At 45.0% G+C, this 16247-nt stretch overlaps 1 protein-coding gene across 2 annotated transcripts in view; it reads right to left on the bottom strand.

Moving 5' to 3' along the window:
• The window catches only part of efnb3b (ephrin-B3b), a 77451-nt gene that overhangs the window by 3322 nt on the left and 57882 nt on the right, over positions 1–16247 (bottom strand). Inside the window, exons 3-4 of one of the 2 annotated variants that reach the window (XM_019868676.1) lie at positions 4236–4328; positions 1764–1823 (exon numbers count right to left, since the gene is read on the bottom strand). In XM_019868676.1, the coding sequence (XP_019724235.1) occupies positions 1764–1823; positions 4236–4328 (153 nt within the window). The remainder of the gene's footprint in view (positions 1–1763; positions 1824–4235; positions 4329–16247) is intronic. The other variant, XM_019868677.1, reaches the window with a different exon arrangement.

Raw genomic sequence — 16247 nt, 5'->3', positions numbered from 1 at the left:
TGTTTGTTTGTTTATTTATTGCTGGGCAGAGTTTTGTAAAGTTGTGTTGGCTTAAACAATGAAGTGGACCGATCAACAACAATTGACCTGTCAATTTCTGATGTATCAACAACTATTGCCAAATCAATGATAACTCATGGCCAATCAACCCCCCATGACGAATCGACAGAAACTCTGAACAAATCAACAGGAACTTATTTATTTATTTGTTTGTTTGTTTGTTTATTTATTGCTGGGCAGAGTTTTGTAAAGTTGTGTTGGCTTAAACAATGAAGTGGACCGATCAACAACAATTGACCTGTCAATTTCTGATGTATCAACAACTATTGCCAAATCAATGATAACTCATGGCCAATCAACCCCCCATGACGAATCGACAGAAACTCTGAACAAATCAACAGGAACTATTGAGGAATCAGTGACGACTTTTGATGACTTCACCACGATTATGGGCAAATGAAAAACTGTTGCTGAACGTGGATGCTGAAAAGACTGCAAGTTAAAGTGTTGAGTAAGTCGATAAATGGCATTTGGAGCATTTTGACTGATCTTTCAAGGCTCACAGAAGACTGTGTTTTGTGTGAACATAGAAACCACAAAATGAAAGATTAGACTCTGTTCTAAAATGTTTTTACCTTATTTGATTCTTTTGTAATCAGCAGAACATGGGTTGGTTTCCCCCCAAACGCCTTTTATATACCAAACAAAAGAACAAAATAATCTTTTTGTGATTTATTATTTTTTCATGTGACTTATATGCTCATAAGTGTGGATGGCACTTCTCGTTAGGATTCCCAATGACGGCATTTCCCGTCAACGGCGCTCGGAGACTTAATTCATGTATTTATTTTAGCAGAAGTATAACCTATAAGATTAAAGCATTTATGAATATTGTTTTTTGTCCTATAGATTGATTTTTTTGCCTTTGTTTCTTAAAAAAAAAACATGGATTGAAATCGCAAAATTGAGGAACAAAGAAAAAAAAAAAATCACAAATTCTTTTAAGCGTGGCCATTCATCCAGCATACATGATAAAATAATGTTTTTGCTTTCGCTTCCCGCAAAATAACGAGCTCTAATCCGAGACAATAATTCCGAGTTACTTCAAATTGCGCCGTGTGCGGGTGTCCCCGATCGAGTGTCCCCGAATGCGCACGAAAGGCCATAAAATGTGATCCGAAGGCTCCTCCTCATTGTCTATTGCCGGCTCCTCTTAGCTTTTCACTTCTTCTGGTCTCACTCCACCTCTTTTGCCTCACACTTCTGTCTGCTCCATCACCCCCCTGATGCCACCCCCCCCTCCGCCAAGCACGCTCTCGCCCATCCGGGCTGCAGCATCTAATGATGGTAATAACTCTCTCAAATGTTGCCTCTGGTCTCGCCCTGGCTCCTCGCCGCCCCTCCGTTCTTCCTCCCTCTTCCCGTCTCTCTGGCTATCTGTCTTTTTTTGTCCTTTGCCCAATGTAGCTATTAGCCATCCACTGCCCGCCTGCGGCACTTCGCTCCGAGGGGACGAGACTGGCGAGGGGGGAGTGGGGCGAGGAAGGATGGAGAGAAAATATATGGAATTAAATAGAGAGATCCGCAGATGTCAGCGCTGCACATCCTCCATCTGTCCCCCACCCCGCTTAAGCCCCAACCACCCCCCCCCACCCCACCCCGCCTCCCCCCGCTGCTTATTGTTGTTTCTCCACACTTCTACAAGCCTTTTCTGTTTCCCTGCATCCATCTTGTGGATCATCTCAATTTGGTTTGCTGTTTACCTGAGTTCCGGTTGGTGGAGCGTCCCGCTGGCTCCTTCTTGGGAGGCAGCCCGTATGGACCTGTGAGAAGGAGGGGGGGCGGTTGTTGATGAGTATTACTACACCGGACGCTTGATATTTTCAAACGAGTAGTTTAATTTGCATATTTGCGTTTCTGTCCTCCGTGGGTGTTTTGTTTGGCTTTCTCTTTCTTGATTGGCAGCACAGTGATGTCACGCGAGAATGAAAGGATTCCAGGGGACAGGATAAGAAGATCGTCATATTTTCGCAATAAGGCCGGAACGGCTCGTAATCTGCGCTCGCTAAATCGGCCCATCTGCCTTTGAGTCTGTCACTGTCATGGTGATTAAACGCGTACGCCATCGAGTGCACTGAGCATGCCTTAAATCAAACAAGAAGAAAACAAAATCGTGAAATCAGGAATACTGCATTTTATTTCAACAACATTATGTGCCGTCAAGAAATATACACGGGCTAGTCGAAAAAAACGCTTACAATTAATGTAAAGTATTAACAGAAGTATATATATATATATAGAGAGAGAGAGAGAGAGAGAGAGATAGATAGATAGATTCCGATCAGCTGAAAATTGTGATCTGCGCCGATTTTTGATCACGTTGATTGGATCGGGACAACCCTGAAAACCAAGATGGTGTCGGCCCGAGCCCGATACCTGGTCTCGGTACTCGCCCATCCCTATTCATAATCATAAAATCTCAAAAATTATGATTAAAACAAAGGAATTTAAAATACAAATATATAAAGCGAGTAAATGGAGTTAAAAAAAAAAAAAAAAAAAAAAAAAAAAAACGCCGTACCACAGGGTGCAACAAAATGGAACAGAAACAACCAACAAGGGGATATCGAACGGGAAACCGCCGGGTCGCCTTTTACAGCGCCCCATTTCAAAATATATAAGGGAGGGGGAAAAAAAAAAACAACAACCATAGACTAAGCTCCTGTAAGGGGAGCACAGTACGGAATATAAAATTGCTCATGAACATTACACGATCTGATGAAGTCCTGTTGAGGGTTACGTGAACGAAAAGTCCTGGTATCAGTGGTGGCTAGGACAAAAATTTTACAAAGCTTTTCGGGGATGGCATCAATTTCTTGTGGTTTGGGTTTGGGCTTGATTAGCCACAGTATTTTAACAAGGTAGGAAAGAAATGAATATCAATTTGCAACTTTTTTTTTTCAATAAATAGGCATTTACATTTCTCCACCATATCAAGAAAATCACAATTTCCAATCGCTGGTCAACTATTTGGGCTGGCATGGCACCTGTGTGGCGGTTGTGTGGATTCTCTTCACAAAGTTAATTTTTTTTCTCTGTTTTTTGGACAGAAACCGATGTTTTTTTTTTTTTGGACAAACCAACACATGTTCGACTGCTGAATACTAAAAAAAAAAATGCAAGCAAACATTTTACACATACTTGTGACATGGTGATTCTATCTTGCAATCTTACAAAGGTAATGGAAAGGCCAATTCATTTGAGTTGTTTTGGCGACAAGCTCATCAGAATATATGACTTATTTATATGAATTCTCAACTCAACTCTTTTTTTATTATAAATTATTATAAATTTATTATAAATTACTCGGCCAAAACTAACATTGAGAAAAATAAATTTACGAACAAAAAAGAAAAATGGAACTGGAAAAACATCTTACGTTGATAAAAACTAACCGATGATCGGAAAAATGTCCTCTGTTTTCGCTGTAGGGTTTCCTTTTAAATGTATTTCTTTTGATGAGAAGTAGTAGTAGACTTTTTGTACACAATAATTAGTCACTTTTTTCATCTTTCCCTCAACAAAATACAGTACTCCATATATTTAAAAACAACAACCGAAAACTAATACTTAAACTAACAATGAATGGACTAAAATGTAGCATTTAAAACAAAACAAACAAAAAAAAAAAACCCTTAATTTGAAAAAGAAAATTCAAATTAACGACTGAAAAATCCCAACCGAATTTCTTCTAACCCCGGTTGGCATGTGAAAGCATCACCATTCAGCCGGCAACACGTTTCTGTCGACTCTGCTGATGCGACGGCTGATAGCGGCGACACAATACAAGCGCGCGTCGAACAGAGCGGGGCGGGGTCGCGTGAAGGACACGTGGCTATTATGTGCGGGAATGTGCGGCTCAGTGTTTGAAAGCCACTTTTTTTTCCCTTCCAAAGCGAAATAGCGGTGGCCAAAATTCCCGTCCATGTTTACGTTTATAACATGTGGAGTGCGAGTGGTTTAAAGCGAGCACAAGTGGAGTCAGTGGGCCTCATTAGAGCTGACTTGTTGCGACACTTTTCCGCCGTTCTCGCCACTAAACAAGCTCTAATATGCTCGCTGAGAGGAGCCACCCACAACAAAGCCTGTGTGTGTTGTATCTACATGCGGGAAAGGCACACGTAGATGAAAAACATCGCTTCAGTTTTCGGGCGATCATAGCATTTCAGACTCACTCTGCCCCACTTTCAGGACCACCTTCATGCCCTGCGTGGCACAAACTCCTCCCCTCATGCTGTCCAGACCTTGGCGGGTCCCATCTGATGTAGCTGCAGGGACACAAAGACAAAATGGCATCGTTAGCGACATATACACACACACATACATCGTACAAAGTCCACAGGCACTCAAACGGAACAATGTCTCTCCGTTTCAAACAATAAATTTGACTCATATCGTCAACCATTCCGGGGAGCCGACAAGTGACATTTGCGGAAGCGGCAATTTAAAAGCCAGACTCGAAACTTTGAAATGTCAAACTAGAAAGCCGACGAGCACTTTAATAAGTCCTCATTTTAAGCTGCTCGCCGGCATCCATTAAGAAACCCGCCGGCGTCGCTTGGACTCGACCACTTTCACTCCGATTCAGGCTGCACAAGCCACGCTGGATTAATACGGGGTTTGCGGCTGGCAATTTCGCTTTAAAGTGAGATTTAGAACGTGTAATTGGCGGCCATTAAAAAAAGCCCAGGACAGAAATGTCTTGCGAGTGATGAAAAGGCGAGCCGCAGTCGTGATTTTGCTCGTTTTATCTGAGCTCAATTGAATCAGCTATTTCGGGGTTAACAACCTGAGCAGTCACTTGAATGTGTAGAACTTAAAGTCCATGTGCACACACAATGGAGGCGTGTTGTCAACACCCCTGAAAAATTTGAATGATCAAAAAATAAATAAATAAACAGAAATCACCCTGCATACAAATGAGGCAATCATTTAAAATGAGGCCATTCTCTCCATAATTGAACACTGCAATGAGGCGCTCAAGAGTAAACACCTGTCCACATCAGAGTTCTGACAATGGACTTAAAAAAAAAAAACCCAAAAAAATCCCACCTCCTCCCTCATCTGATCTTCTGGACACGCGCGCACTCATGGCTGACAATGTGGCACGCTAATGTGGCCATGACATTGCAAAGCCCCTTTCCACATCATACCTGTCACAACAGACTAGAAAAAAAAAGTAATCATCCCAATTTACATCTCATCAGACTTTCTGTGCATGCCGCGCATGCACTCACGGCTGACAATGAGGCACTGTAACATGGCAATGCCAATTCGAAGCCCCTGTCAAACCGAGCGCTAGCTATCAAGCCAGACTCCGCTCTACCCCATTCTCTCATTTGCCTTCTCTCAGCGACATGCACAGTTTTACGGCTGACAACGAGGCACTCTAAAAGGCTGTACCAGCAGGTTACCGCATGTCAAAATGAAGCAAACAAAGATCTTTTCGGAATGACTTTCAAAAAGCTCAAATCTATTTAGACACAAATTCACTTGATAGGGTCTTTAAAAGTACCGAATCTAAACTGAGCAAATTCTTTAAAAGCGAAGAAAAATAATACACAGTTAAAATGTCCTCTTGCCAATGATTCCAATTACACTAAACACGCGTGACACATCCGCCATCCATCAAACCGATTTCACACTTGCGCCAAGCGCGCCTGTTTTCGAACGGACATTCACAAGGCAGATGCACACCTCAACCTCAATCAACCATTCACAAGTCCACACAGCAGCCAATCAAAAAGCCCTTCCTCCTCCAAGCCTCCGGCCAACTCCCCCTGAACGTCTTTCAAAAATGTCACCCCCCCCCCCCCTCTTCACAAGAGTCATCAGCACGTTTGGAGGAAGAAAAGCGGGTGAGAGAAAAGGAGGTGTGAAGGACATGCAACTTTCCTTGTCACACCTCCTTTCTCTCGCTCTCTCTGTGCATAATGCGGAGTGTGAACGCACGAGGACGCTTCGGAAATGAAGCGAGACGAGGTCAACGCAGAAAAGCATTCTTTCGCAAACAAGGCGACGAGAATGCATTGCCAGTTCCAAATCGACTCGAGGGATAAGGCGCAGTGATGCCGTCCCACATGTGACAGTGGCAACAACATTGGATTCGAACAGAATTCGAGAACGATACACGGATGTCGCCAGAATATAAAGGTCCAGAAAAATCCCAAAGCATGATGACCTTGCTCCAGCGCCAGTGATTAGACTGAGCCCAGGTGAGGCTGGCAAAATCCTTGGAAGTGAATTGCTGAGCGAGGTGGACTAAATGGAGCCGTCCACTCACCCTCAGCCACTTTGGAGATGAATGTCCTCTGACACACGGAGAGAAGGCGGGAAGGCGGGCGGGCGGGCACGAGGGAGGCCGCGCGGGGGGCCGGCGGGCCGCGAGACGCGATTGGCCGTGACAAGGTGTTGCTGATATGATGGCGGCGAGAGGTCATGTGATGATGTCAAGGCTGGCGAAGCGGCCCACCCAGCATTTGCATCATTAAGAGTCCTGTCATAGCCGATTCATCTCTTGAGCGTGTTTTCCCTGAACTTGGTCACCTAAAAACGATGCATTCATTTTTTTGGTGTTTGTTTTGACACATTGTATTGAATTAATTAAATAAACAGTTCATTGATTTCTTGTCATTGGAATGAATGAAAGCGTAGGCGGAGTTACTCCCTGGCGACCCATGCGACGGGGAGATGAGTGACAAACGCAGCTCGGGGTTGCCTGTTGGAGAATATTGGTTCCGCTTAAATCATCGCCGTTTCCACACGGGCCCATCGCACTGACGGACGACTAGAACTTATGGGGAGCGAAGCGGAGCAGAGCTTTTTTGGACTAGTAGTGGCAGTTTGTAACGCCTGGCAGGTTTTCCATGATGATGTTAACTTGGTCGCTCCGGGCTTGATTTGATGCGTTTGACTAAATTTGGAAGCGTTTCAGACGCAGATATCCGGTAGTCTCTCTGTGGTAGCAAAAAGAGCGTCGAGGAGCGGTTTGGTTTCCTTTTCTACTTACTGTGTACAGGCCAATAAGTGACATTTGCCTTCTCGCCGTCAAGTGGCAGGAAAGCTCGATTGTAACTGAGGAACTCCTGGACAATTGCAACAGCTCCAATTGATGACAGACACTGCCCCGTGGGCCACAGGCTCAAAGCAGGAATAGTTTTGTGCGGCCCAATAGTTGGTGCGCAGCCATTTTGTTCAGAATTTTCCGGGGGGGAGATATTAGGTATCAACTTCTGGCCACCCCTATTCGTGTCAGGAGTTCACCCTGCTCACCACAGTGAAAAATCTCTGGCTATGCCACTGAATGGAAGTGCTGCTAATCTAAAAAAAAAATATTATTTTTTTTTAAACTGTTATAATGAGAAAAAAAGTGCAGTACACTATAATATTGACTGACCTAGGTACACAGAAATAAAAACAGTTAAACATCTTTTGTCACGCTTTGCTTGAATTTCAGCTTATCTCAGCTCCTCTCAGAGGATAAAGAATATATGACTGAAAGGACTGTTATGTGTTAGCATTAGCATTAAACCAGCGGACGAAAGACGAAACTTTACAGTTGTTTTTAAATACACAATGTGAAAATCTTCAAATTTCATGTTTACTTTGACCGCAAACTTCAACTGCGAGTGGCATGAAGAAGCTTAAAGCTCCTTTTGTTGAACAATTGCTCAGCTTATTGTGAAGTATTCAAAACACCGTCATGCTTGATATAATTAATTGTTATAGTTAAGGGCCCGGCCCACAATGTGGCCCAAAAATTTGTAGCCATACTTCCAACATCATCTTGAGTTGTTTTTGGCGATCAGAGACAAGTAATGAACTCAAAAGAGGAAAAGATATGGCCGGCCCTGGCTGTGATTTGGTACGAGATGAAACTGGAAAGCGGGGAAGGAAGAAGGGAGACGGGCATGCTTGGGTGGGGGGTGAGTAATTGAGACGATGATGAGCAGCGATGGGAGATGGGGTGCGACGCGACAGAGGATCGACGAGAGAGGAAAGATGTCTCTCTGAGTACAAAAACCAAATCAGTGAAAATCAGGCTTCATCACACCGGGACACCAGGAGAGGAGACAAAAAGATGACGACATCACGACTTCATGCATGCCAATAAGACACAGGCACACAGCAACAGACTCTGCACATACATACACACTGAGAATTTATTCTCAATTGTCTTACCTGAATCAATAATAGGTAATAAATAGATACAAATTGACAGCACTTGTGCAATTTGGAAACAGAGACTCTCCACACTTTGCTTTTGAGCCATATATATATATATATATATATACACACACACACACACACACACACAAACACACACACACATATATATATATATATATATATGGCTAAAAAGCAAAGTGCGGAGAGTCTCCGTTTCCAAATTGCACAAGTGCTGTCAATTTATTTCTATTTATTACCTATTATTGATTCAGGTAATTTAATTGAGAACAGATTCTCGATTGTCCTCAATTTGTCTGTCCAAAACTCCAGCCAATTATGATTATTATGCAATATTATTATTGTCCAGCGTATGTTGCCCCCACTTGCGTCTGCCCTCCTGTTTCTACCCATCGTGCTTGTCGGCTGCCTGTCTGTCTGCCTCCAATTATCCGTTTTTGTTTTTTCTGCAGGCTTGGGTCTGTTGGGCCCGCTTGCCTCCCGCGGTGCCGCCCTCCCGGTTCTGCTGCAAAGTTTTGCGAGTTCACGGCGTGCTTGAGTGCGTGTCTGTTCAGAGAGCTGCCGTCTGTGCAGCTTCGCCTTCCGCAAAACCAACTCAGCTTCTCAAGTGGATGATGCGTGCATTCAGCCGAGTAGAATTTACAGTTGCCTTCCTGTTTTAATTTGTTTTGCTCTCTCTCCAGAGTGCCATGTGTGTCACATCCATGATGAAGAGCAAATAACCCCTCTCTTTTCCTCTCTCACTTTCTCACCCCTGAACCGCCCACACCCACCCTTTAAAAAAAAAAAAAAAACAGTCTCGAATCCTTTTCCTAAATCTGCTGACGCTTTCAAACCAGACTGTGCGCATTAATGAAGCCATCATAAGCCATTAGTTTGCGGGGAAACGGAATTCGGGCTGAAACAGACCAGGCACTATTTGGTCTCCACATGGCGGAGAAGAAAAAAAAAAGTATTATATTCTCTTGCATTCCATCTCGGATACACGGCGTACCATTTTTTGAAGTGCAGGGTGAACTTTCGTCATGTTTTCCTGCAAGGGGTGGGACAGTCCTAAACACTTGTGAGCGATCATCATCAAAATTTGTGTGCACATCTCTACTCATGCCCACTTCGACGTCTGAAGTTATTTTTATATAACTGCGAATAAGATTCAGTGAAAAGCAGGTCTTCATGAATGCATGAAAGCCAAGTGGAACATTTCTGACAGGACTTCATGGTCACAGGTTCAAACCCATATGACGCGTCACATGCCAACCAAAAACGCTCACAGTCACGCAGTCCTCCCCGATTTCACACATACACCCTCAACGCGGCAAAAAAAGAAAAGTGAGCGCTGACGCGAGGAGTGCACGGACGGGGCGTGCTGGGAAGCGAACGGTGAGTTCAGAGGCGCTCCGTCAAACCCACCGCTGAAGGCCCCCGCGCTGCAGGATTCGGTCACGCTGTTGTTTGTCTTGAACTAAATCCGTGTCACAATACGTGTTACGGCCCAGCTTGAGCTCCGTGTGCGAGTGTGTGTGTTAATGTTCCACAGCGGCTGATGTTTCATGTCTGAGCGCAAAAGGTCACAGATGTTTTTAAATATGTTCCTGAGACCGCATTGTGAAAAATCTCCGGTCCGCGAATCCAGACACAAAATCACTCACACGCCCGATGAAAGCTGCTTAAGTCGGGGATGTCCGACGACAGCGCTACATCATATTGCACTTTATAAAACCATGTAGTAATAACACAACGAAACAGAATGTAAAGAATTACACAGTTGGAGCCACGCAATAAAATCATTGCGAGTCTTCCTGGGGCGCACGTTTTAGTCACCAGGGAGTTGTGTGTTGTCAGGGAGTTTGTGGAAACACATGTGGACAGATAACATGAACAATAGGCATAGGCATATATTCTTTATCTTCTGCAAAAAAAAAAGACCAATATTACTGAACTGAGGAGTTGTCACTGTATGCATGCATATATGTGTGTTTCTCTCTCTCTCTCTCTCTCTCTCTCTCTCTCTCTCTCTCTCTCTCTCTCTCTCTCCCTCTATAATATGGAGGGGCAGGGTTCGATTCCAGCTCCGGCCTTCCTGTGTGGAGTTCACATGTTCTCCCCGTGCCTGCGTGAGTTTTCTCCAGGTACTCCGGTTTCCTCCCACATTCCGAAAACATGCACGGCAAGCTGATTGAACACTCTGAATTGTCCCTAGTTGTGTGTGTGAGTGCGGATGCTTGTTTGTCTATGTGTGCCCTGCGATTGGGTGGCAACCGCTTCAGGGTATCCCCTGCCTACCGCCCGAAGACAGCTGGGATAGGCTCCAGAACGCCCCTCAACCCGTGTGAGGATAAAGGGGGTCATAAAATGAATGGGGGATATATATATATATACAGAGAGAGAGAGAGAGAGAGAGAGAGAGAGAGAGAGAGAGAGAGAGAGAGAGATGCACGGTGAGGACACGAGGCCTTGAGTTTGTTCCCTTAATCACACATGCAAAAAAAAGAAAAAAAAACAACATAACAAAACAAGACGAATAAAACGAAGAGTCCAAGTGAGTGGCTGGCTGCATGACGTAACGTCAGCAAAGTGGCGGCCATGTAGGACAGTCACAAGCAATGTTCCGCACAACTGGGTCAGCCCTCCCATCCCGGGGCAGCAAGGGCATTCTTGAGTGTGTGTGCGCGCGTGTGTGTGTGTGTGTGTGTGTGTGTGTGTGTGTGTGTGTGTGTGTGTGTGTGTGTGTGTGTGTGCGCGCGCCCTGCAGTCTACCTTAAGAGTAAAGCAGCATGCATTATAAATGTTTACTTGTGTGACCTCCTACCAGGCGAATGCTGAGTGACGATTGCCCAACTTGGTGGGCTGCTCGTGAGGCAAGTTCATCGCCATGTTTTTATGTTGTGCATTCCAGAGTATACACACACACACACACACACACACACACACACACACACACACACACACACACACACACACACGACAATCCTCCATTCCTTCATGGACTGAAGGCCTGTTAGAAATGGGTCAAGCTCTTCTTCCCCAACGTCTCCCGCTGATGTGTGTTTCTTTTTTTTTCTCTTATTCCCAAGATGCTCCAAGAATTCGCTCGTTCTGACGCGGCAGGATTTAAAACCATCATAATCTGCACTCGGCAACTCTGAGTGTGTCTTTGTGGACAGACATAATCAAACAAAGACGTCCTGGAAATGTACACAAGATACACTGGCACGTCTTGCTCAGTGTGCATATGCAAATTTGTGTTTGGAGCGGGGTTATCAAGTAGTCCGTCAGCAGAAAATGCAACCGAAAGAAGAAAATTTAAGTTATATCCTCGCGTTTCCAAAGTGAATCTGCACTTCTGCACCGAAGCATGACCGAAATCCACTTTTAACAATTCTGGATTATTCAAATGTATCCACTATAATCTAACAATTTTTACTTGTTATTTTCTTTTTTTTTTTAAATAAATAAATGAATATTGAGAGGACATCATGCTGCTCGGCTCCCTTAAAGTGACGGAAGAGGCGCAGTTTTACGACATTTCTCAATCAGTCAAGCGTGCCGCTATTTGAAACACTTTAAATTGGTCATTTTTTTGCGGTTAATGGGGACGAGAAAACCACCCGCGAAAGATAAAACCGGTAAGGTAGGATTTGCCCCCCACCTCGGAATTTTCGTGTATGTGTATGTGGGTACCAGCATGTTTAAAATATGGAAACAGTATTTTTAATTTACATATTTGAGACAGATTACAACAATGCACCGATGTTCATTTCTTCAATCTTTCATTATAAAACCTTCCACAGTAATTAGCATTCATCAACATTGAGAGTGACATACAGCCGACGGATGTAACAGAGGATCCGGTGGTTTTTCAAAATAAAACGTCTTTCAGATTCTGAAATAAATAAAACGGAAGTAATGTAAGTTGCTTCTTCTTTCTCTGCGGCCCGGTACCAAATGACCCACGGACCGGTACCGGTCCGTGGCCCGGGGGTTAGGGGCCACTGCTGTACAGCTCAGGCGTGCTCAAAGCCTCTGAGTCACGTCAGCTCTTTGTTCGGCCTGCAGGGAAACCTTCTCTCTCGTGCGTCAACATGAAGCAACGCGTCTTTCCGCAAAATGGCGGCGATATGGGGCACGTAACTAAAACCGAAAAATGCTCTTGATTTCAAAGATGGGAGTGCATCACCAAACAATATTTGCCCGTCTACAACTGCGAGTCCTGCTTCCTGGTTATATTTTCGGCATTAATAGACATTTGGTTTTGTCATTGTCAGCCACCTCTCTCATAAACACAAACATCCCCTCGTGATGTACTGCGATGTCACTTAAGCGCAGCGAGGGGGAAAACGGGAGACAGTGACACCCAACTCCAGGGCTTCCCCCCCCCCCCCTCGCCGCCCCCGTCACTTGTCAGACTGTCATCACCGCACACACACACACGCGCTGACTCCTCCACTGTGACATTGTCTGTCATTGCTGGCTTACAGCATTGGCGTCAGGCCCACAGAAACGCTCAAGCCGACGCGGGATGAGGGACCTTTGAGCGAAAAACCCCGCTGATCCGATTTTGCATTTATTTGGGAAAAAAAAAACATTCCCAAGCTGTCAGAGTCAACGTGGCGGTCGATGAAGCTCAATAAACAACCCGGATATTTGGAGCAGGATGGCGCAAGAGGGTGAAAATGTATCCAGGTGAAGGACGAAAGTCTGCTTGTTGGGAAGTGGGTCACGTGTCCGAAGGGAGGAACGATCTGTGACATGCATCTGGAGGGAAAAAGGAAAGACGGCGGGGGGGGGGGGGGGGGGGGGGTTGGCGGGCTTCTAAATTAAGACGACGGGATGCAAAAAGGGATTGAGTGTGGAAATGTGACGGAAAAAGCGAAATGTCCCTCGCTGGTCACTTCATTAGGTACGCTATCTGATGCGATCCAATCACAACGGTCACATTTTGAAATATTTACGCGACAGAATGCGTAATATGTTTAGAATCAAGGATTCTATCTATTTTGATCGGAGATGGCATTTGTGTCGCGCAACGTATGCGTATGTGATGGTTCCGAAAATCTCTTGATGAACCGAACCCTTCATTCATAAATGTGTTACACATTGTATGATTATTTTTATATTCTAAAAACCTGATGTGCTAGAGAAAAAAAAATATATAGAAAATTTTAACCTGCATCTTTGGATTTAAAAAAACCCAAAAACAAACGTTTGACCTGCGTTATTAGACTTTGAATACAAATATAATTTTCATGATCAAGCACAACAATGTACACATGAAGTGCAAGTATTATTTGTGTAACTCGGTGTTTCCATCCTCATGTTCCACTGGAGTATCAGCGACTTTTGAGTGTGTATAAGGCAGGGCCTGGTCTGGTAAGTGATGTGGGTGTCAGCAAATGAGAGTGAGGAATCGACTGTTTTGAATGTTTGATTTTTTTTTTTGCAGTTTGTTCAATAAAGCGATTGTGTATATTTTTGACCACTTGCATTACAATCCATTCTAACCAGCAACATTAGCTAACGTTGATACATCGCGAAAATTATTTTATGTGATTAAGTCCAAGTCACACATATGCTGTTGTATCCGCAAATTAATATGGGGGCGTGGCTTAGTCAAGAGCATTGACTCCAGCTCCGGTTGGTCATTTACTACAGTTGTTTCAGTGCTAGCGTCTCTTCCATGCTCCTTGCGAAAGGTGTCATTTTGCATTCGTGAGTTTTCATCCATCCATCCATCCATTTTCTGATCCGCTTTATCCTCACAAGGGTCGTGGAGGGTGCTGGAGCCTATCCCAGCCGTCTTCGAACAGTAGGCGGGGGACACCCTGAACCGGTTGCCAGCCAATCGCAGGGCAGACAGAGACAAACAACCATCCGTGCTCACACTCACACGAAGGGACAATTTGGGAGTGTTCAATCAACCTGCCATGCATGTTTTTGGAACGTGAGGGGAAACCAGAGTACCCAGAGAAAAGCCACGCAGGCCCGGGGAGAACATGCAAACTCCACACAGGGAGGCCAGAGTTGGAATCGAACCCGGTACCTCTGCACTGTGAGGTCGACGTGCTAACCACTGTTCCACCGGGGCGCCCCCGTGAGTTTTCATACCATTTGATAAAAAGCTGAAGGTGCATTTTCATTTTTCTTTCCCGGGTGGTGGAGGGTACAATTCAGATGTTCTCGCTTCTCAAAAAAAAAAAACGCCACTTTCAACACCAAGGCTGTAAAACTCACAACCCCCTGCTAAAGCAAAGACGACTTGAGCCACGCCGGACCTCCCAAAGCAACATCTGCTGTTTACCTTAAGCGTTCCTGCACTGACATGAAAGGTTATCCTTTCCTAAAACAGTCCAAATTCGTCCCGAAGTGGAGCAAATGCGCCGCTGCTGCTCATGATTAACAACGCCGCTAATACGGAGCACTTCGGCCGTTTTCCATACTGCTTGTCCTCATTCACACTCACATTCGCACCTATGGACAATTAACAGGATTCAATCTGCGGATTTTGGGAATGTGGGAGGATCACACACACACACACACACACTCACGCGCACACACACACACACCACAACCGTGACTGTTACTATTCCGTGTGTGCGTGTGGGCGCACTGGTGTCCTTGTTGTTGCACATGCGGTACAATTCAGAGATGTTTTGCTAATCTCCAACAGTCCAGTCTGCTTTCACTTGCCGGCTACCCTCCTCCTCCCACTCTCTCCGCCTGCCGTTATTATTGTTTCCAAGAGGAGGACAGCACGTGCGCGCGCACGCACGCATGCACACACACACACACACACACACACACACACACACACACACACACACACACACACCCACACACACACACATACATGAGAGGCAGCCAGCCGAAATAATGCATCTTGACATGTGTGCCTGCATACCGCTGCAGGGAGAGATTGGAGAGAAGGAAAGTGGAAAGAAGGAGGGCGAAATATGAAGGGCAGGATGATGGACAGCGGAAGGCATAGTGCAATTATATACTATCTGTGTGTGCCTGTGTGCGCACGTGTGTGTGTGTGTGTGTGTGTGTGCGCGTGTGTGTAGCGGTAAAAGAAAGGGAGTGATGACAGTTGTGTTTGTTTAGCTTCTCTGCGATTAAAGCGGGCCGCTCTAAAGCGTGTGTTCAAGCTATATGGCAATCTGTCTGCTTTCCGACCCTCTATGCGTGTGTTGGTGCGAGCGTGTACCTTTCACAAGTATTCGCGTGTTTGCTCGGCTAATGCATCAGTCTGCCTTCGGTTTTCAGAGTGTGCCTACACGTCTCCAGGTTTGTCGACTCACTTGACAATCAGCCGCACGTCGGCAAACAGTGAGCAGTTATTCAAAAAAGAAAGAAAAAAAAAAGTGATTCATGACCCCTCAAAGTTGAATTTTACTGTCAAACTACTTAACGCTAACGCTAAATAGCATCGACGTTGCTGTGCTGTAACCCTTTAAACCCTTGAACACTGAAGCAGCACATGTAGATCGATAATATTGGAGTGGATACTCACAGTCATATTTTCTTTATCCTCTGCGCAGATGGATTGATATTAGTGATGCACCGACGAGCTGAGAAATGCTGAGGGATCTCAATGCACAGGCGGCGATAAACAGCATTTAAAACATTTCAGGCGGCCCGGTTGGGGACTACTGCACTCTCAAAATCGATGTCAGGAACCGACCCGGGGTCCTTTGCGAACAAGCCTGACAATTACTGACAGCGAAAATGCGATTTCATCACTTGACCACCTGAGTGAGGCCTCACACAAGGTCAAGTGAGAAACAGCAGACGCGCTCCCGCAGGATCAAACGCCTTGAAAGTTGTTGCCGGCCGCTCTTTTGCAAGCCACGTTTGTGCAGGCTGCCAAGACATGACAGATGGGAGATATCTGCCTTTGACCGGCTGACAAATGCCAGCTCGTTTGCTGGAAATGTAAGAACCGATGCAACACACGCAGCCAGCGCACTTCAAGAAAATAATATTAGGATTTTTTTTTTTTT

Source organism: Hippocampus comes, unplaced genomic scaffold (genome assembly GCF_001891065.2).
Source record: "Hippocampus comes isolate QL1 unplaced genomic scaffold, H_comes_QL1_v1.1 scaffold382, whole genome shotgun sequence".
In the NCBI taxonomy this organism is placed as follows: Eukaryota; Metazoa; Chordata; class Actinopteri; order Syngnathiformes; family Syngnathidae; genus Hippocampus; species Hippocampus comes.
This window is presented reverse-complemented; position numbering and strand designations above follow the sequence as displayed.